The 22,410-nt window shown below is 46.7% G+C and overlaps 1 protein-coding gene across 1 annotated transcript in view; it reads left to right on the top strand.

Annotated features, from left to right (window-relative positions):
• Nucleotides 1-11,960, top strand: part of LOC116825979 (galactosylgalactosylxylosylprotein 3-beta-glucuronosyltransferase 1-like) — a 44,460-nt gene extending 32,500 nt beyond the window's left edge. The window contains exons 2-6 of the mRNA XM_032782416.2: nucleotides 3,667-3,870; nucleotides 5,529-5,672; nucleotides 8,316-8,851; nucleotides 10,888-11,184; nucleotides 11,778-11,960. Of these exons, the coding sequence (XP_032638307.1) occupies nucleotides 3,747-3,870; nucleotides 5,529-5,672; nucleotides 8,316-8,851; nucleotides 10,888-11,184; nucleotides 11,778-11,864 (1,188 nt within the window). The 5' untranslated portion in view covers nucleotides 3,667-3,746 and the 3' untranslated portion in view covers nucleotides 11,865-11,960. The remainder of the gene's footprint in view (nucleotides 1-3,666; nucleotides 3,871-5,528; nucleotides 5,673-8,315; nucleotides 8,852-10,887; nucleotides 11,185-11,777) is intronic.
• Nucleotides 11,961-22,410: the final 10,450 nt, after the last annotated feature.

Below are 22,410 nucleotides of genomic sequence, written 5' to 3'. Positions count from 1 at the left end.
CCTTTCCCTGCTGTCTCCCCCCTGCCAGAGCCTTTCACCAATGTGTGTAGATACACACCAGTGTGGACATGGTGTGCTTTTCACTGCAGCATGTAGCTATGCATACTGTATACACTGCTGCAAGTGGAGTGCAGTGTAGACATGACCAAGGTTACTTTCCAGCCTGGGATGCCTTAGGTCACTCCCAGAATCTGAGTTGCCCACTGTTAATATTGCATTTTAGTAGCAAAATGTTTTCTGGGAGTTAAACAGGCTGGTGATGGTCAACAGTGGTGGAGCCGATCACACCAGATGCTTTGAGCTACAGCCAGATGCTTCTTACTGCTCCAGTCACACATCATACAAGAAACAGTCAAACCTAGCCCCAGAGGGCATGGGTGTGTACACGCGCACGCACAAAACAGAAGATTGATGGATGAAATTAAGCAGAGAGATGTGTAATTGGAAAACAGCTCAAGAAGGTTACAAGCAGCATATTGAAAGCATCCATCAGCCATCTAGCTAATGTTGTTAGGGGTGCATAATACAAACAGGGACTGCAGAGCAGGCACTAGAAAAAGATGGGGAGAGAGGGATAGTCAGAAAGGAAAAAATAAGGAAGAGAGAAACTTAGAGAGACCATTAATAATAATAAATACAATTTATATTACAGCAGTAGCCATAGGCCCCTCAAGACAAGAGCTGTGCACACATAGCAGGAGGTAGTGCTCTCCCTGTAGACATTACAGCTAGGAACTGCTGGGTGAAGTGTGTTATGCAGAAGATCAGACTAGATGATCATCATGATCTGTCTGGCCTTGTGATCCATATATTTCATTTAAGAAAATACACTATTAATGGGTGTAGCAATGAAAAAGGAGGGAATGGAGACGGGAGGAGGAAGGTAACAATGCTGGGAACACACAGTCACACAGACTAGCTGTGTGCACAGACTGATGATGCTGAGCCAATTAAAGTTTATTTTTAATTAAAGATGTAAATAAATACATCTAATAGATCTCAGTAGGTCCCAATGACCCTTGGTTTGGTCATTAGCAATCTCCCATAGGCCACATGGTATAAGTGGGTCACAATGAGGTATCTGGAGGAGGACAGGTTGGTGGTTTCATTGGAGGGAATTCCATGCAAAAGGGGCAGTGCGGAGGAAACTGCAGGAGCACTTGTGGGAGAAGTGGACAATCAGGTGTTCAAGCTACAATGATTGGCAGTGTGGAGCTGGCAGAGAACAACTCTAGTCCTGAGAAACATGCAGACTGGAGAAAGGGGAGTATAATGGTGCCAACTCACCACTGCAGCACCTCCTGCTGGTTGTGCTGGGAAATAGCTCTCTTGGACCACCAAGGTGCCATTTACTAGTGGTGTCTCATTGGCCATTACTTCACTTCCTCCACTGTTTCCACCATCTGGACCCACATTGCTCCCAGACCACAGTGTCCTCTTGATGACACAGCCCTGTAGCCATACCCTAGCCCACTGTCTCCTCCTTTCAGGGGACAGGCAGCCCTCAGTCCTTCTACTTGCCTCAGCAGCCAACCACAATCTCTAGTCCAGCCCCTGGCTTCAGGGGCAAACTGCAGTTTGGATTTAGGCCACTCTCCTCATTGGCAAGTAGGGGTAAAGGGGGAGGGAGGGACCAAGGCCTGCCTACTACTCTGGTCCCGGCCTGGGGACCCTATAATTTGGCAGCCACTTATTGCCCCACCTCCTAATCCTACTGCCTACTTTCCCTAGGCGCCACTTCCCCTATAGCCCTAGCACCTTCCCTGCCCTTGGTTCAGGGCCTCAGTCTGACCATGGTCAGCCAAGAGGTCCCCTATTGCTCTGCTACCTTGCCCAACACTGCAGTATCTCCAGTATTCCTTCCCCTTTGCCCTTCAGGGAGAGATCACCCTTGCTCTGCTGAGCAGCCCTTTATATATGGGCTGCTCCAGCAAGGCTTCTCTTGATTGGCTCTCCCAATGAGCCCTTTCTGATTGGCGGGGTTTTGCACAGTCTCTCCAAGGCTACCTTAGCCCTTCTCCTGCCTGTATAGGGCAGCCGCCCCACCACAGGGGGTGAATGAAACAGAGAGAGATGGAGAAAAATGAAGGAGAGGGAAAACAGAGAGAGGAAATGATGTGTAATGCAAGCCAGGCTTGTTAGAACCCAGCACAGGTGAAGAGCAGATTCCGTTGTGAAGCTCACTGGGGACCTGACTGTGCTGGTCTCATGCAGTGCTTAGGTTCTGCAGTACTGGGCACTCAAGAAAACCAGTACAAAGAGAATGAGCATGTAGAAGTAAAAGAACAAAGAACATCTGGAGAGCTGTGCACACAGACCCTGGCTCAATATATTTGCAGCGTTTGGGGAGCAGGCTGTGAAGATGTGGAACTAGAAGCAGAATTTGTGTGCTCTCCTAACTTTGATCTGCTCACCTCTTTGCTCTTAGTAACAAAGCTGCATCCTCCTCCTGTCTTCTCCTTCCCTCCAGAATCAATCTGAGTTTGTGGTAATCGTGGGGTTGCCTTGTGGAAACAAACAGTTACCGTATAATAAAGGCCAGGTCTTTCTTTTAGGTAAGGGGAAAATACAGACTGCTTGAGAAGACCTCAGTGCAGAGACCTTTGTAATGACAGGTAGCTCAAGCAGGGAGATGAGATGTGACCACCCGAGCAGGGCCGGCTTTAGGCTGATTCCCCCGAATCAGGCCCCATGCCTAAGAGGGCCCCGCACCCAGCCAGAGCGTGGCAAGCCCGCAGCTCTGCTCCCCGGGCCAGAGTGCCGGATGGAGTGCTGCAGTCTCCCAGCCCCCCTCCCTCAGCCGGAGCGCAGCAATTCACGGTGCCACCAAGGATTCAGAGTGCCACCCGATGAGTACAGGCCCCACAAATCGGGCCCTGCACTTGCTAGAGCCGGCCCTGCTAGGAGACAGCCTGGACACATATATTGAGCCAGTAAGTTACACTGTCTTCCTTTATAGCCACACAATGCTGCACTTGCTATCAGCTCTCCACAAAATACAAAGGGGCTAGCCATGGATGTAGCAGTGTCCCTGTTAGGTTGGGCCCTGAGCTCCTGCCCCACACATCTGAGACCACCTGCTTCGTAATGTGAGGAAGGGAAACAACTCCCATATCACCTCTCTTATTAATCATAATAACAATAATATAAAAGTAATGAAAAGGTTAAAGACTTGGTCCCAGAAGAACTCAAACCTACACCACTTACTGTCATGCCCCCTGCTATCTATCTCTGGTGCTTACATGGACCCCGTTACTGTAATATCAGAGTGCCTTGCAGCCTGTAATATATTTATCCTCACACCATCCGTGTGAGCTAGGGAAGAGCCATTATCCCCATTTCAAGCATGGGGAACTGAGACACAGAGAGAGTGAGTGACTTGCCCAGGGTCACCCAAGAAATCTGTGGTAGAGAAGCGACTCGCACTCGGGTCACTTTGCTAATGTGCTAAGCTCTCTCTCTTCCATCACACTGGTATCAGGGCACTGCCCCTCCACAGGCTCTTTACCTGGAAGAGCAGGAAGGGGGGCTGGGAGTGTTAGGAGTTCAGAGGTCACGCTGATAGCAGCAGCTCTATGGTTCTCAGGAAGCATGGTCACAGTCGCTGCTTTTATTGCACAGGGGAAACCTCAGTCTTTGTGGCTAATGAAAATTTTATTCCCATAGGCCTCCAGGGGGAGCACTGGTGCAGCCACTGTCTGGTAGATAGGCATGAGGGAAGAGGCCCGCTGGGAAGGGCTCAATACATGCGCTCAGCACCTGAGAAGAATCCCCGAGGAACCAGCCCCAGGAGGGCAAGGGGAGCAAAGTCTGGCATACGCTGGTCTCAAAACTGGTCAACAGTGAGGCACTCTGCTGACAGCGACAGTGGTGAGTCCTCAGCTGACAATAGGCAGCATTGCTGCTGTACAACTCAGTGTGTGCACATGGATTGCTGTGCTGCAGAAGGATTAAATCTCCATTAGTATGCTTGGCTTTTGCTGCCTGTGGCATGGCACAGGCAGCTCATTTAATAATGGGACTGGGAGCTTCTGGATCCATAGAGCTGAAAGGACATGCTGGAAGTTGTGTGGTGAATGAGACTGGGGACTTTTTGAAGCAAAAGGATGGTCTTTGGTTATGACCCAAAATTGGCATCTGAATTGTGTCCTTGTTTCCGCCATGGACTTCCTGTGTGATGGCGAGCAAGTCACTTCCATCAATGTTTTCAGAAGTGGCCACTAATTTTGGATACTTTGTTGAGTGGCTGCCCAACCTGAGAACCCTAGGACCTGATTTTCAGAAGTGTGGATCACTCGCAATCCATATTGAAGTGAACAGTAGCTGTCGCTGCCAGGGGCACTGGAACAATTTATAAAGTCAGGGTGCTGAGAGCCATCGAACCAAACTATAAACCCTGTATATAATGGAAACCGCTTCCAGTTAGGGGGTGCGGCAGCATCCCCCACATCTCTGGTTCCAGCACCTTTGGCAGGTGCTCAGCAACTGTGAAAATTCAGGCCCAAGATGTCTCAAGTTGGACACCCAATGAATGAAGCACCTCAAATTAGTGGCACCTCCTGAAAATGTGGGCTTTAATGACTCTGTGCCTCAGTTCCCCTCCTTTCATAGGGATATTTTAAAGGTAAATTAATACCTGTGAAGCACTCAGATTCTATGGTGATGAGAGCCATAGAAAAGCCCACGAGGAGATTAATAATTCCATATGTAGTGTATGGTTTGGATGATGTGTCATATATAATGCAGGGGCCAGACAATGATTGAGGGTGATAAAAAAACATACTGATTACCCAAGCAGTGAACACCATCTTTGCTGTTCATTGAATGAGGCAGGGGACCTGTGGAAAAGGCAGGATGTGACTGTAAAGACTGTATCAGAATTAATATGTTTAAGGGAGCTGAATTAAAATTAAATTAGAGAAAAGAATAATAGGCATCTTTCAGCCCATTGCTGTATCCATTTGCTCTGCAGTTATTCAGGTCTTACGCACAACTGCAGTAATGCTACAAATTCGGTACCTCAGGAGTCAGATTTTCAACTGGTGTCACTTGTAGTGTCACTACAAGGCTTAGAAGTTACCCCCTTGGGATGAATGGGTTCACTAACGGCTCTCTTTGGGCTGTTGTTTCGGATTGCAGGAAGGCAAACAACTATGCATTGGGTACCCTAAATTCACATTTGGGAGGTATTCTTCACAACCATCAGGCTAGAAACTTGTCCTTCAAAAAATTACATGGAAGCTTTCACTCTGTAGTATCTGAACCAGTTGTGGCAGTTAGATAAAATACCTTAATGGCTCAGTCTGGAGAGTGATGGGACTAGTCACGTCCTTAAATTTAAATATAGGCTTAAATGCTTTGCTGGATCGAGGCCAGAGTGCTCGGCACCATTCAGGATCCAGCTCTAGGTGAGCTGGACCTAGTCTGTTAGCTGCGTATCTGATAGCACTGAGCTAACCTTTGCTGGTGTTTGTCACTCTCCGTACAAGCACCAGGTAGCTTACTCCATACTCTGTTCTGAAAGGTAGGGAGATGCCTGGGCGTTGGAAGCTTTTGCAGCATGCTAAGGAAACGTAACCTTCTGACCACACTCCTGATCGTTTTGCCATGGGCTCTTCTTCTAACCGTGTGGCATCAGTACCCAGCCACCCGCTACCTCATCCTGCTGAGAAGTAAGTGTAAGCTACTCTGCTCTTCACACGGTTACGGTTTGATCATAACAGTGTTACGCCCAGGGTGTTCCTGAAATGCGTGCAAGGAATTATTGTTGTGAATGCTTGATAAGAAAGGCTTGACAGAAAGGGTGAAACAAAGAGAAACTTGCCCAAAGGACCCCTCAGGGACTGGCTTCTGCAAACAGGCAGGCAGTCCTTAAGAACACTCTCCCTTGTTTGCAGGAAGGCTCAGAGAGAAGCCCACTCTAGACACTATGCCTGCATGGTCCAGATCCTCAAAGGATTGATTTCAGTGGGCTCTAGGTGCCTAAATACCTTTGAGGATCTGGGCCAGTCTGCTTGAGGAATTCTTTTGTGCAGCAGAGCAACTAGTCTACACTGGGATTTTTCCATAAACCCTCCCACTAGAGGAGAAGCTGCTGATGTTCTGGTGTTGTATCATGTAGCTCTGCTCTAAGCAGAGTTAGATGGCATAGGGCTTTAAACACATACCTGGAGTCCTGACTATGCTATTAATCTCCTTCTTTGCTACCACCAATGGTGTTGAACTGGCAGGATAATTTAGGAAACAAATCTGAGAGAGTTAACACCCAGGCCCACCTGAACTAGCCCATGCTTAGTATTGGGAATAATAGACTTCATACAGTCTTGGGCTAACGAGCATGCCAGATAAAATACAGGAAGCAGGCAGGACTCAGGATCAGCCTGCAGGCTGAAGGTAGGGCTATGGGTAAGGGGCTATGGGTAAGAGAGACAGCTGCTTTCTGGTTATGGAACAGGACATAGTGTTGACTTGGCTGGTTTCTGTGAATGGAGTTGCTTGTGTGCAGTTTGCTGTTGTTTTTGCCATCTCTGTACAAAGTAAACAGGACTGGGGTCCATTTTGTGAATAAAGATAGACTAACAGGTAATACCTGGAGTCTGTGTCCCAGATTTCCTCTTTCAGACAAAAGATGGCCCACTGCAAAGCGTGCTACCGCTCAGCACAGAGGTAACAACTACAGTGGAGCTCCAGTTCCTCACACCACTCTACAATGCATGGGTGGGCCACAGAGCTTTTCCATCTAGGCCACAGGGCTGATTCAGTCACAGCAGTGACGTGTCAGCCATCAACCAATAACATTATGTAACCCCCACCTGTAACATCAGCATCCCTGGGCGGGTCATCGGCAGCAGGGATTGAATTTGGGACCTCTGGATCTTAGTGCATGAACCTCTGCTGCTTGGGCTAAGAGATCCTGCTCTGTTAGTCAATGCTCAGGCAGATTCATTAATAGCTAGGTGGCTTAGCCATCACTAGAGGGGGACAGAGCACCACACTGAGATTGCATAGCTTGCAGTGACTTGTGGATCCTATCTGAATTTTTCAACCACCACATTTTTTAACAAAACTCGGCCTTTTTTCTAATTTGGAAATTTGAATTAATTTTTTGGAAAATGAACTTTTTGGTTGTTTTTCTGTTTAATGTGGTTTTTTTTCCCTCTCCCCCTTTTGTCCTTCCCCCCCTCTTTTTTTTCAAAAGTAAAATGTCAGGAGTTGGGAGGGAAGAAAGAGAGAAAAATGAAAAACAAAAAAATGCATTTTAATGAAAAATTTCCAATAAACATTGTGACCCTCTGTACCTCAAAATAGCACCACAGTTCCAGGTTGTACCCCGGGCGTATGGCACAAACATGTATCATCTTTCCCTTTCGAAAACTGTAAAAGGAAATGACTTGGAAATTTTTTTTAGTCGCACAAAAATAATTTTCCATTTTTCAGCCTGCTGCAGTGATTTCCTCCACTGGTGTACCCTGCCTAAGACATTTAGAGTTTCCACTTTCCAAAGACCTAATTAATTTTAAATCAGGGTGGGGAAACAAAGAGCACAGTTACAAAACAGGGTGATACATTCATCACATTAAAGCTGTTTATTTCCATGTAGTCTCTTCACTAGAACGTATGCAGGGTTTTCAAGTAACCAAGCAATATGGTTGCTGTAGTTTCAGAGGCTGGGAGGGGAGGCACGGCTGGGAATCTCTCCATTAGAAGAAGTGATGCGCAATATGATAAAGCTGCAGAAACTCTGCTTTATAGCACATTTCCCTGAACCTCAGGGATGTTCAGACCCAAGAGTTTGGTTCACGACCCAGCCCCTATACAAATTATTTCAGCTTTTGGAATTTAAGTTTAGCACAGTTCTGACATATCTAACATGCATTGTGTTTGTTGGCTGTAGCTTGCCTATAAAGAGATTACTCTTATCTTGTACCATCAGCACCACAAGTGACGTCTAGGCAAAATTTCCTTTTCTCTGACATTTGGCACATCTTCCAGCTCTGAACAGGCTTAGTCAGGAGGAGCTCACATCCTACCATTCACACACTCAAAAAGGTCCCACTGTGTAGTTCTCAATCTGGTCTCCATGGACCACAAGTAATCTGCAGGGTGAAACCTCTTAAGAACCAAGTAGTAGGGGAGGGGAGAAATGGACCTATGAAAGGATTGTTCTCTTATGAAGTGGTTTGCAGAATGAAAATGTTGTAGACCCAAGGCCCTTGCCCCAGATAGATCATAGATAGTTATCAAATGTCACCTAATATAGCAGTGATCAGGCTGTGCTTTGGTCCCTAACTTCCATCTCCTTCTTTTTGCCTCAGAAGAGACAGAAGCAAATGCAACAGCTAAAGCTCGCTTCAATGGTACATCCCCGTTGCGGGAAGAAGGGCTCCCGTCATGCAGCTGGCAGCAAGCCTCGGGGGTGTCTCCAAAAGTCATCCAGAACTATGTGTATTCCCGGCCTCCTCCCTGGTCGGACACTCTCCCGACCATCTTTGTAATCACGCCCACCTACACCCGGCCGGTGCAGAAGGCTGAGCTGACCCGACTAGCCAACACCTTCCTACATGTGCAGAACCTTCACTGGGTGGTGGTGGAGGACTCACCCCGGAGGACCAACCTGGTGTCCAACCTTCTGGAAAAGGCGGGGCTCATTTTCACCCACCTGAATGTGGAAAGCCCGCAGAGTCTGAAGATGAACGGATCCAGGATCCCATCCCACAAGCCACGGGGGACACTGCAGAGGAACCTGGGGCTGCACTGGCTAAGAGACAGCTTCAACAACACACAGCCACCAGAAGGGGTTGTGTACTTTGCTGATGATGATAACACCTACAGCCTGGAGCTCTTCGAGGAGGTAGGAGCCATTGCGCTTCATGAAAGAGAAAAACAAAATGTAGCTGTCGCCCATAAAGACTAGATCCTGCCATGTGTTCTGCAGTTACAAAGAACCCCAACCCAGAGGTATTAGCGTAGTTCTCCTGCACCAAGAGGGAGGAGGATTTGGTAGCCCCAGTCAAGTGCTCCACATCAGTGTGTGTCATGGAGCTCTGCTCCACAGGGGCTCCCTCTGCCTTCACATGCAAGGTGGTGGGGTGCAGGGCAAGTGAGGCCAGAGAGCTGATCGCTTTGCAAATGTACCAGCCATTTCTTCCCAGTGAGGAAGGAGTGCTCCAGCCATGGGATGCAGATACAGGGCAACTCCACAGCTGCTCTGTGATCTGCATGGACAATTCCATCCCTTTTTAGCCCTTGCTAAGTCACATGACCACGCTGGTGCCAGGACATGGTGCTAAGCCTTTGTGCGCATGGTGAAAGGCTCCTCTTACAAAGTCTGCTCTGGGAGGGATTGTAGAGTGAATGCTGTAGATCAGTGAAGGGTCAGGGTGAACTGATTTGATTTAAACAAGCCCCAAACAAAAACTTCACTCAAAACTCAAACCTGCCCTTGAGCACTATAGGGAGATTGGAAAAAGTTTGTTCAACTTTCCAATCGACCATTGTTTCCCTTTCCTCATTCCACTATATTCTGGGTCCCAGCTAGGAGAAGAACAAGCACGCAATGAGAAAGGGCTATCCTCATGGTATTTCCAGCCCAGCTAGAAGCAGGAAGCTAAACCAGAAATTTCATGGGAAACCCAATTGTTCTGAGTTTTCCAGTATATTGCAAACTCAAGGGGATGATCATTCAGTAATGTTCACCAAAGCGTAGGGCACCACTTGAAACACGCATGCCATAGTTATCCTATAAACCCTGTCTCCAATCCTCAAACTTGAGGAGCACAAGAAGCCTCATCATCCTTCATTAGTTTATCCTTTTCTCCATCTCCTGTGGGCACTTTTAGGGAGCCCCACACACTTCTAGGAGGTGGCCATGGATAGCACGGGTGACAGCACAGAGAAGGTTGCTGGGGATGAGGACAAGGGAGTGTCAGAAGAGGGTGGGTGGCTATGGAGACTGCTTAAGTCAGTCATAGGGTGGAGTCAGTTGGAGTGATTAGGAGGAACCTGGAGGCCTGGTCAGGGTTAGGTGATTTAACAGCACTGGGAGTTCATGTTTCTATGGAACAATCAACACAAGGCCAGTAAGAGGTTAGAGAGGATCTGAACATTCTGGGAGGAGGGTAGGACTCTGTCTTTCCCCCTCTGTCTATAGGGGACAGTAGATGGCAGATGATTGGAGGCTAAAGGGTGGTGGAACAGTCAGGTGTTGAGCGGAGGAGAATGACTGGAAGGAAGAGGAGGAGAGGGAGGTAAAAGTGACCTCAGACCTCCAGGTCATTGCAATATCACCTCCCTGGCCCATAGTGTTGGTGGACAGAGTATCCTGCCAAGAGCCATTTGGTTGCATAGGAAGGCATAGGTGGTGGGCACCAAGTGTCCGTAAAACGAAAGAAGGTGAGATTGCCGCTGTGGTCGTGAACAAGGAGAGATTTACCTCTTAGCAATGGGATGATGAATGGGAGTGAGGGAGAGTGGGGGCGATGGGAAGACAGGGTGATGAGAACAGGGTTGCTTTGATTTCAGCATTGTTAAGAAGGGGCTGGGGCATGGGCAGGTGAGCATCAGAGCAGGGTGTTGAGAAGGTACAAGTACAAAGTCAACAAAGCACTTTAGTGGGCAGGAGGAGAGGGGGTGATCATAAGGGTGAGATGGAGAGGAAAGGATGGGGGAAAGCCTGGGGCAGCCTGGAGGGTGGAAGTGAGAAGAGAGGAGGCAAAGAATGGAAAGGAGAAGAATGCAAGGAGTTACAGCAGGATGGTTCGCACAGGTGATGCTGGGGGAAAGGAGTCAAAGGGGGATAGAGCAGTAGGGGCGTGGTGCACATAGGGAGGTGGGGGTTGAAATGACAGCATTGAACCTTTCACTGCACTGCTTCTCTCTGGCACACAGATGCGCTATACGAGGAGGGTATCCGTATGGCCAGTGGCCTTCGCTGGGGGTCTGAGGTACGAGTCTCCCATAGTGAGCCCAGCGGGGAAAGTGGTGGGCTGGAAGGTGGTTTTTGACCCTAACCGGCCCTTTGCTATTGACATGGCTGGATTTGCAGTCAGCATCAGACTGATCTTGGAGAGGCCTCAAGCCACTTTCAAGCTGGAGGGAATTAAAGGAGGCTACCAAGAAAGCAGCTTGCTGAAGGATTTGGTGACTATGGATGGACTGGAGCCCAAAGCAGCCAACTGCACAAAGGTCAGCATGACAAGGGATTTCAGAGCATAGCTCCCTCTTCTGGGGTCTACATTAAACCTCCAGTGTACTCCGTCTCTCCACTCCAGCATTTCAGCCCCTTGCTCCCCCTGTCACGGTCCTGCCCATCCTCCGTTGCACCTGACCTTACACCAAAGCACATTAGCACAAAACAATAGTTAGGCAGATCAGTTAATGTCTGTGAAGTGCTTTGCAAATGAAAAACCGTATAAGTCCAAAGAGGCATTATGGTTATTATGCATTATAATTATAGCATTAGAGGTGGGTCCCAGCTGCAGAATTCAGATCCTGATTCCCTCCCCAATTCCAGAGTTCGTGGAGGAAGGTTGATCTGGTGTCAGGCTCATCTGTTCATTGTTATTGTTTGTTTCATTCATGTGAATATTAATTTGTTGGATATAAGAGCTCTAATAAACTCTGACTCTAACTCCAGCTCTGACTCATGTCGCTTTCACCCAGACACCTAACATATTTTGGAGCCCAAATGGTTCAGGAACTAACACACTGAGATTGCTGGTCTTGATTTATCCATGGAATCCAAAGCACCTGTGAACTCCCTGTATGTTTCTCTGTAGGTTTTGGTCTGGCACACCAGGACCGAGAGGCCAATGCTAGGTAATGAAGGCAAACATGGATTTTCGGACCTAAGGATGGAGGTATAAATGGAGAGAGAGCCCTAGGCTGTGAGTATCCCTGTGCCTTTGACCTTTGTACTGCTCTGGTTAATATCTCTCAGTAAACATCTAAATTCAGCGTAGTCCACAGACATACCTGCCCCAGACTGTTCTCTTATTTGATCTATTGAGAATGGCTCTATCGACAATGACTGAATGACCTCAGTGGCTTGCTCTTGCTGCTGAACGTAGTTCCAGTGACTGCTGGTGGTTATTGGAAGGGACTAATGTGTCAAAAACACCACATTTCCCAACACACTTTGGATTTCAGGTGGCCTGGGGTTTGAATTCATGGATCAATATCTGTCCCTGAGGTTTTGGTTCCATGTCAAAACCAAATCCAGAAGGGTTTTTCTGGTTCTAATTCTGATGTGACCCAAATCTTATGACATGTCTGATCTGGCAATATTTCCACCATTACAGCAGAAAAAACCTTCAAATCCAGCTGATCTTGTGAGATTTCCATCAATTGCAGAGTCCAGTGGCCAATGTCCTGCCAATGCAAGGAGTGACACGGCAACTGTGGAGGGTTACTAGAACCCAAGGACTACAGTAGCAGTCACAGAAGGGCTACATAACCTCACTGCAGCCTACAGGAGGGGATTTTCTTCCCCCGATCACTGCAGAACCCCCTTCTGTAAAGCTGCTTTATATGACACCGCACTTTCTGCTATGGCACACATCTGTTGCAAGGAGCAGTATGCTGAGGGACTTGAGACCGTGTGCATGTGCTCCCTTTGTCAGCAGTGTTGTTCCCTAGTTTTTGTCTAGTGGCTGCTTTGTCAAAAATTACCCCCACTCCTACCCCCCAGTTCGGCTGTACTAGTGGTAACAATAATGGCAGCGCTAGCGTAGGCAAAAAGTTGGAAGCTGCCAGTGTCTTAATCACTATGTCATCTAGACCTGCTTTGAACTGGTGTTGATAATGCCAAGGCTGCCTCGAGCCCTGTCCACACTATCACTCCCACCATTGCTGAAGCGGTGGAAAATAAAGAGTAAAAACTCAGCTTTTGTGCGCAGCAGCAGCGTACACCAGAGTTGTGCATCTGTAACCCAGCGGTGGTCAGTGTGTTACACGTCCCTCTCTGGGCCCGAGACACAGAGAACTGGGGCTGCTTCAGCCTGGCTCTAGCTCAAGCTGTAGAGATTGTTGTGTTTAGTTGTGGGGGTCCCTAGTTCAGTCCCTGGTATAATTGCTGAGATGGTGCTTGTCACTTACTTGTCATGGAAGACACTCAGATCTCATAGTCATGGGCAGCCATATAACATCCTCTCCCCTACATAAACAGACTGATAGGTACTGTTCTAGCTACATATTAAGAACATAAGAATGGACCATACTGGGTCAGACCAATGGTCCATCTAGCCCAGTATACTGTCTACTGACAGTGGCCAATGCCAGGTGCCCCAGAGGGAGTGAACCTAACAGGTAATGATCAAGTGATCTCTCTCCTGCCATCCATCTCCATCCTCTGACAAACAGAGGCTAGGGACACCCTTCCTTACCCATCCTGGCTAATAGCCATTAATGGACATAACCTCCATGAATTTATCCAGTTCTCTTTTAAACGCTGTTATAGTCCTACCCTTCACAACCTCCTTAGGCAAGCAGTTCCACAGGTTGACTGTGCGCTGTGTAAAGAACTTCCTTTTATAATGCTTCCCATTAATTTCATTTGGTGACCCCTAGTTCTTATATTGTGGGAACAAGTAAATAATTTTTCCTTATTCACTTTCTCCACATCACTCATGATTTTATATGCCTCTATCATACTCCTCTTTTCCAAGCTGAAGAGTCCTAGCCTCTTTAATCTCTCCTCATATGGGACCTGTTCCAATCCCCTAATCATTTTAGTTGCCTTTCTCTGAACTGTTTCTAGTGCCAGTATATCTTTTTTGAGATGAGCAGACCACATCTGTACGCAGTATTCAAGATGTGGGCGTACCATCGATTTACATAAGGGCAATAAGATATTCTCTATCTTATTCTCTATCCCCTTTTTAATGATTCCTAACATCCTTTTTTGCTTTTTTGACTGCCTCTGCACATTGCATGGACGTCTTCAGAGAACGATCCACGATGACTCCAAGATCTTTTTCCTGATTAGTTGTAGCTAAATTAGCCCCCATCATATTGTATGTATAGTTGGGGTTATTTTTTCCAATGCGCATTTCTTTACATTTATCCACATTACATTTCATTTGCCATTTTGTTGCCCAATCACTTAGTTTTGTGAGTTTTTTTGAAATTCTTCACAGTCTGCTTTGGTCTTAACTATCTTGAGCAGTTTAGTATCATGTGCAAACTTTGCCACCTCACTTTTTACCCCTTTCTCCAGATTATTTATGAATAATTTGAATAGGATTGGTCCTAGGACAGACCCTTGGGGAACACCACTAGTTACCTCTCTTCATTCGGAGAATTTACCATTAATTCCTACCCTTTGTTCCCTGTATTTTAACCAGTTCTCAATGCATGAAAGGACCTTCCCTTTTATCCCATGACAACTTAACTTAATATTCTGTTGTACAGCATACTCCATTATGGATGGAGGTCGTGTTGGTTATGCCTTTCCCCACTACTCTGCATCAAAAGGGACACTCTTTCTCTTCTGTATGCTGCTCTCTCCCTCTCATTTTTCCCCTGGCCAGGCACTGAGTCATCCTCTGTAACAAATGCCATGCCCGTGCCACATACTATCTGAGGGATGGTTTCCTGCAGATTATTTGTTATAAGAAATGATCTGCAACCCAGACAGGGCTGAGATATTCGTGCACCGCCAGTGGCTTCGCTACTAGAAAGAGTTTTGTCCCTTTCTGTGACTGTCCTATCTAGCTCATGTAGGCCAGATTCTCAGCTGGTGCCAGCGGGGGCAGTTCTGTTGACTTCTGTGCCCACTTGCACCAGCAGTGAAATTGACTCAACATCTTCAGGGTCCATTCAAGGGCAACTGCTCCGATATTCCAAGCTGTGTGTACCCCCATTCCAGTAGGGATCTTCAAAGCAGCAGATATTTGGAATGAAGACACTTTATTGAAAAGCCCAGCAGCCTCAGGCAAGGGAGACTGTATTGGGGAGTGCATCGAGAGCCAGGCCACGCTGCAGTGCCTCCACTTAAAATTTTTACCCAGCACCACCAGTGGTGATGGTGCTAAACATCTGAGATCCCCGTTTGCGTTTTTTGCCACTGTCCCTGATATCAGACCCGTTGTGTTTCAGAGCGTACCTAGACTCAGGTTTGTAGAGTCTGGTGTGGAGAAGACAAAGGTAAAATATTTCTCCCTGATTTGATTCAGGCTTCTGCAGCTATAGTACTAGGCAGATTTCTGTCTCTTAGTAAACATGTGGTGTCTCTCGCCTGGGGATTTGTCCCTGGTATGGGTTAGATCTGTCCAGCAGAGTCCAGTGCCTCTTGGAAGTCTCCCTCCCCTTCACTGTGATAGCTTAGATCCTGGGAATAAGGACCCAGGCAGACACTGCTTGCTGCTGGATTCAACGCTTGATTAGCTCCCCATTAGACTACTTGCAAGGCTGCAGCGGGGTGCACTTCTCTTGGATACCACAGGCACAGTGTAAAGTGACATACAAGTCATGTAGACCTCACTCCAGCGGATACAACCATGAATACCATCTACTTCCTCCTTATCATATGCCCCCCTACCACTGATGGTGCCTTGCCAAATGAGTGCAGTGTGGTGTGAGTCTGTGAGAGAACACCATATTATCCATGTTAAAAGGGACATAAAAAGGGCAAAACAATTATACCCATGTCTTTTTCTTCCTTGTTTATGAGGGATAAAAAAAAGGCCAGGAAGTTTAAAAAGTTTCTGCTGGTTTCTGCACTAAAAAGTCTGGTTTTGTTCACTGTGGTGTACTCTATGCAGGACTGAAGAACTGGTAGGATTAAGGACCATTAGTGAGGTCCTCAGCCCCCACTTCAACCCCTTTATGCTAGGCAAAAGGACAGGAATGACATAAAGGGCCCTAAAAAACCCATATCTGGCCAGTGAAGGATTCTCTCAGTACAGGCACTGCAGAAGACAGCTATAAGGCTGTTCTGTGAGGACCACCTGCAAACCTTGGCACTGGGGGCATGCCGGGGAGGGCTGGGGGTAGGAGGGGTGAGTCAAGGATTGGGGAGATTCCTAGGGTTATCTAAATTAGGGGCCCCAGAGCAGCTGTAGATAAGGAACACTCAGAGATGGCTTAATGCCACCATGGCATCTCCTCCTCCTAGGCGACAAAGTCTGGACTGGGCCTCTAAGAGGGAAAACACCGAATCTCACCCTGTGTGATTAGCTGAGAGGAGAAGCGGTTATCATTCAGCCTCCTTAAAAGGCTTTTTGAAAAATTGTGTTGGTTAATGCTTTGAGATCTAGTGATGAAAATCAGCATATGAGCGAGGTGTATATTATATGATTATTAATAAATACCTATTTACAAACACACTTCAGAGAAAAGCACTCCCTGTTAAACATGCACCTCCCACTGCCCTGTGAATTAAGAACTTAAGAAAGCTCGCAAGCCACATTTCTGAGACCCCCAATAAGTCCTCCAGAAAAAACAGGGATGCTGTCCTTCTATTATTAAAAAAAAACAAAAAAACCAGGGAAGGGGGAAAACATTATTCTGTTTTACAAAACCCATTAGGCCCCCTTCTTGCATCATATAGGAGCAAAAAAGAGCACAAACCTCTTCTTTTTTTCTATGCAGCAGGCATGTGTGTGAGAACTGCCCAGGTGTTCTGTCTAATCTACCGTTATATTTTGATATCATCCATCTCCCTTCTGGGCCTGTGTGTTGATTAGAGTCAACAGTTCACATGCTATATAAAATAACCATCCTTAAGTACAGTGTTACATGGTACCCTTGTTATACAGTAGTTTCTTTTTGCCTGTGTGGACAGGAAAAAAATGATAGTGCTGCGTTAGAGAACTGAGGGTTAACCCTGGCTAACGCCCATCCACGCTTGAGTTACAGCCATGTCAAAGAACCCAGTGACTTTGTAGCATAGAGGGTACCCAACCATGCTTCAGCCATGCCCTCCAACCCTGGGACTTGTCCCAGGCTAGAGCATGTTTAAAGAATACAACCACTGTCCCTTTTGCTATCCCATGAAATGGAACAGTGTTGAACGGAGCCAAGGGAACACCCTGGGTCTCATGATACAGTGTGTGGGATGCAGTCTCGAGGCATTTTGTCTGCATCCACACCTTTCTTACTCCATTTTTTGTTTGGTTCTGCAGGGGTACAGGGAGAGTTTACTCCCAAGATGTGTCAACAGCTGCCTCCCACCTCACCAGCTCTGCTCAGCACTTTGTTGAAGCCTTGGAGGAATGCCCGGGTTGTTGCCATGTCTACCAACGCCCCCACTACTCCAAAGTCAGTAAAAACTAGGGTCAGCGCTCATGCAGCGCCGCATGACCGTACAGAATTTCACCTTTGACTTTATGCACTTGCCACCAATCTCTCTCTGTGAGAACTCTCCTGGGTCCTGTGTTTTCAACCACTTGTTGGAAGGTGACTTCATCAGAAACAATCTAAAATCCCCGGACAACATCCAGGCTGTCCAGTGGACACAACACTCAGTGTGCTTCCTGGGTCCCACATGAAATTTGAGCTTCCACAAGACTGTGAGGGTTCGGAGAAGGGAGATCTCGTGAAAGCACAAGGGAAAATCCACCAGCATAAGACAGGGTTGTTTTCAAAACTGTGTGAAAGCAAATCCAACCTGAGGGGGTGTCGCTGTGAAGACGCAATGCTTGGCAGGGCTGCCTCTGTCTGAAACGCTCTTGTCCATTACACACACTGGGGCAGGGGTCTAAGTGAGAGCACTTAATTCTACATTTCAGAGCTCAAGGAGGCACTTAGGCATCGCCTCTAAGGAATTGGGTGCGTAGGTGCTGATTGAGAATCTCAACAGAGAACTGGGCTCCATGTTTGCAAACTGGGGCCACGCGGTGTCAAATCTTCATGTGCTGAGTTCTTTGGATAAACACCTTCTCCCATGCCAGGGAGAGGTAGGACCACACAGCGCCTGTGCCTCATAGGTTGTCTTGCTGTGTGTTTTCTCCGACACTGGAAAGCAGGGGACAGTGCCTGGATGGACTTTAAAGCCCGATCCTCAGCATTGGAATCCTTGTTGCACTAACATGAAGCATTTGAGTTGATAAAAAGTCTTGGATTGTATATATGGAATTCTTCCCTAAACTCCAGTCTAGAACCAGATCTCTAAGGAGTGGAGGGGAATGGACAGTGAAGAACCATAAGTCTCTGATCACCCTCTGTGAGGAAGGTCAGCGGGACAGAGAACACAACCATCAAGAAACAAACCTTGAGGAACTGGAAGTGAGGAGACAGTAAATGGCAACTAAACAGCAGTGAAAGTGACGAGGACTAAACTTTGAGAAGAATGTTTGGTGGCGTCAACAGAGAAGGGATTGTGTCCAGTCCAGAGCAAGCCTCATTCCCCTGGTGGGGCAGGACCCAGGCAGCCTGCATTGAATTCAAAGAAAGAGAAAGCAATAGGAACTGAGGCTGAACAGGATTTAAAGCATAAGTGTTTGTACAGTGCGTGTGTGTGGGAGGGGGGTTGTTACTCAGATTTCTACAGGAAGAGTCCTTGAACAATCCTAAAAATGCCCTTTCATCACACCTTGAAAACAATTTTCCCTCATGCCATAAAAAAACAAAGCCCCAGGCTTTCAAAATGCATTGAAGCTTTTCATGGCTGGGGGAATTGGAACAGGACATGTTGTGAGTAACTGAGCCACCGCCAAAAAATTTGGGCAGGCAGGTGATTTATATATTTGTTGGCTTATTTAAATTATGGTCCTTTTCTGCCTATTTCCTGTTTTTTTCACCTGGATCATCTAACATGTTTATGAAGGAGATTTTTTTCCTCTCCTGTTATCCTACACTCTTTTAGATCTCACTGAGGAATGGCAGATCTTGTATTCACTGCTGAAATGTCGTGTTTCTTGTTCCCTGTCGTTTTTTTTTAACTGAGGTCTTTAATCAGTAAAATAATCAGAAGCACAGTAATGAGGTGAGTAAATTATAAGGGAAAGAAAGATGCTCTATGTGAGGGACAGGCGGCATTAAGAGTGTGTCAAGTTTTCCCACTCTTCCAGCAGTTGCAGCCTGGGCCAAATGTGTGTAAGTGATTGCCCCAGTCAGAACATGCCCACCATAGAATTCTGGGAAGCTCCTGAGAAAAGGACCACTAAAAACATCTGAGAAATAGAGATGGGCCTTGTCCCACTCTCATGGAAGTCAGTAGCAAAAGTTCCATTGCCCACTTCGATGGGAGCAAGTGTAAAAGGGAAAGTGGAAGAGAGATGAAACATATCTGAACGGAAGACACAAGAGATAATGCAATGGGTGGCAAATAGAGAAACAGAGAGAGGCCTCAGTTTGAGTTTGGAGGGTCTCAGGCCAGTGCCCAAATGGGTCGGTGTCCACATCACTAACTGGCCACCATTTTAGCTATCTCAGTTTTGAGGCGAAGAAGTGAATAGGCCCTGGAGATTGAACTCTGCACTTGCTCCTAGAAAGAGTCCTTCCGGGGCAGGGGTGTTGCACATTGGCAGGGGGATCGTGAAGGAACCTTTCTCTGCCATTGCCCATGCTGTACCTTTCCTGGATTCAGAGGTGGTCAGTCTCTAGGATTGTCCGTTGTCTGAGCTCTGCGGCCTCTCCCTCACCTTTCATTCTGGTGGGCCTAACCCACCAATCTCAGTCATCACATAGGCTAGCTCCTTTCACCAGCACTAGACTGACACCAGCATTAAAAAGAGAGAGTGACATTTTTGCCTCCTTTGTTTCGGTATAAATGAACAAGCAAGAGAAAAGAAATAAAGGGGCTGATTTAAAATCTTTCATTTTCCCATGGAGCCAGGGTTCCCCTCCACTAGGAAGGCAGGGTCATTGCCAAGAGGAAGAGGAAGTGACGTTGTTCAGTAAAACCTGTTAACTAAAGAGAATTGTAAAATCTGGCTCAAGCCTTGCTGAGACCCTAAGTAAAACAATGGAGTTGCTCTGAGTGTAGTACCTAGTGAATGTAAGAACCTAGGTTCTTACATGGCACTCATCACCATAGTAACTGAGCATCTCCCAGGCACTGGTGGATTTTTTTTATTCTCACAGAAGCCCTACAAGAAAGCAGAGTATTATTTTCCCCATTTTACACATGGGGAACTGAGACACAGAGAGACAGAGGCCAAATCTACGCTATAGATTTCTTGCTGGCATAGCTGTGTTGGTCAGGGGTGTGATCTCTGACTGACAGAGCTGTGCCGGCCAAAGCCTGTAGGGAGATGTAGTTATACCAGCAAAACTGTGCTTTGTCTGGTATAGCTTAGTTCATTCGGGAGGCAGGAGTAAGCTATACCAGTAAAAGTATAGTTTTGTCATTATAAGCTGTGTCTACACTAGAATCACTTTGCTGGTATAGTATACAAATGTAGCTATACCAGCAAAGTATTCCTCGTGTAGACTTGGCCTGAGGACTTGTCTACACTTGAAAGACTTGCTGTTATACATATACCAGTGTAGCTATGCTGACACATCTTTGTAGTGTAGACACAGCTTTGGCCATGTCTACGCTACAACGACTATAATGGCATAGCTACAGTGCCAGCGTAACGCTGTAAGGTATATGCAGCCTACAGCAAAGGAAAGGGTTTTCTGTTGCTATAGAAACAACATCTCGCTAAGTTTGGAGCTAGGTTGACGGAAACATTCTTCATAGAATCATAAACTCATGGAAATATAGGGCTAGAAGGGACCTCAGGAGGTCAAGTCCAGCCCCCTGCACTGAGGTAGCACCAAGTAAACTTCCAAGTAAATTCTTCCATTGACCTAGCCGCATCTGCACTGAGGGTAAGCTGGCATATCTACGGCATTCAGGGTTGTGGATTTTTCAGACCCCTGAGTTCCATAGATATGTTGGTCTAAATTTTAAGTGTAGACTGGCCTTCTATGGCAAAAAATAATTCTTTTGCAGGGATAGCCTATACCAGTCTCCCAAGCACAATAAGCTACACTAGCAAGAGAACTTTTGCCAAAACAGCTATGTTGGCAAAAATCACATCCCTAGCCAACATGGGTAGGTCTCAGTGGTAGAGCCAGTAATTGCATCAGGCTACAGTCCAGTCTGGGGGGTCCATAATCACAAGACCATTCTATCAGTCTACACAACCGGTTGTTTCTTCATAGAAGAGACTAAGAGTAGCAGAGAGTGCTAGTAGGAATTCAGGAGCATTTGCAGAGCTATAAGGAGGTCAAGAACTGGAAGAGCAAGAGATGCCACATGTTAGGATGGTAGCTTTTCAGAAAGGTCCCAAGAGTGGGACAGCAGTGAGTGCTGCAGGTCAGATTTGAGATGCATAGTTGGAGTTGGGAAGTGTGGATACGGGACTGGAATAACGGGAAACTGTGGGTCTGGCTTGCTGTACTTAACAGTATGGGGAAAGCCTCACGGCCCCTGGATTTAAGCAGAATATTAATGTCTGATATTCATATACTCTGCAATGCATTGGAGTCACCAAACAATGAATATTATTAACCTTTCCTGTTGTAATAGAAAAAAATAATGTTAACAAGAGAGAGAGAATGGCCAGGAAGTCATCTGCAATGGTCGTTTGTTTATAATGAATGGTCCTGGGGCATTATTAAACATGCTGTGAATCGGTCAGTATAGAACTGTGGTCTTGCTTACAGTGCAAGCAGCTGCTTTCTTCCAAGAAAAAGGCAGTGACTTTATAATATAGAATATACTGTGGAGGGAGCCTCTGTTCTAAGTCAGAAGGTTTCCAAGGGCTTTCTCTTGAGTATAGTCTTCATCTGATGCTAGAGCCATGAGGGAGGAAAGATAGTATACAGTTTCCTTCCTCCAGGGCTATGGAGGCTGCAGATGTGATGAGGGTGAGGGATAAGATGGAAGGGAAGATGGTTTCATTGTCTAAATTCCTCGGATCATGACTTCTGCACTCCAGCCTGATCTTAAGGTGGCATGGTCCTTAAGGCTGGTGACATGAAAACTAAAGTGACCCATAAAAGAGCCGCTCAGAGATGCAAATCATGGTTGGCGCTGCTTACCCCTAAGAAACCATTACTGATGAGTTGCCTGTTTGTCTTCACTCAGGGAGGGGGCAATACAATTAAGGAAGTGGATGAGTGGGATATGGATATGTAAGGACAGTCAGCTCCGAATTGCAAAATGGAACAGGGACCAGGAAAGGATTCAAAAAGCTGAAAACCTGGTTCTTCTCCATCTGAAAACTTTCTCCCTTCAGTTCTTCTGCGCACTGCATTTTGTATATGTTTTGGTTTACTATTCTAGGAGGGAGGCCAATCTCAGGCCCTACGGGACTGGCACAGAAATGCTAAGGCAGTAAATCCCAAACTATGTACCACAGAGCACTTGGTCTGTGGTGAGCTGGCTTCTTCCATGGTTCTAATACTCCTCAGTGTTTCCACCTGCTAAATCAGATTAAAATAAATTAAAAATACATTAACTGCTTTCCTAAT

This window comes from Chelonoidis abingdonii, chromosome 1 (assembly GCF_003597395.2).
Source record: "Chelonoidis abingdonii isolate Lonesome George chromosome 1, CheloAbing_2.0, whole genome shotgun sequence".
Lineage (NCBI taxonomy): Eukaryota > Metazoa > Chordata > Testudines > Testudinidae > Chelonoidis > Chelonoidis abingdonii.
The sequence above is the reverse complement of the archived record's forward strand: the minus strand, read 5'-3'. Positions and strand labels throughout refer to the sequence as shown.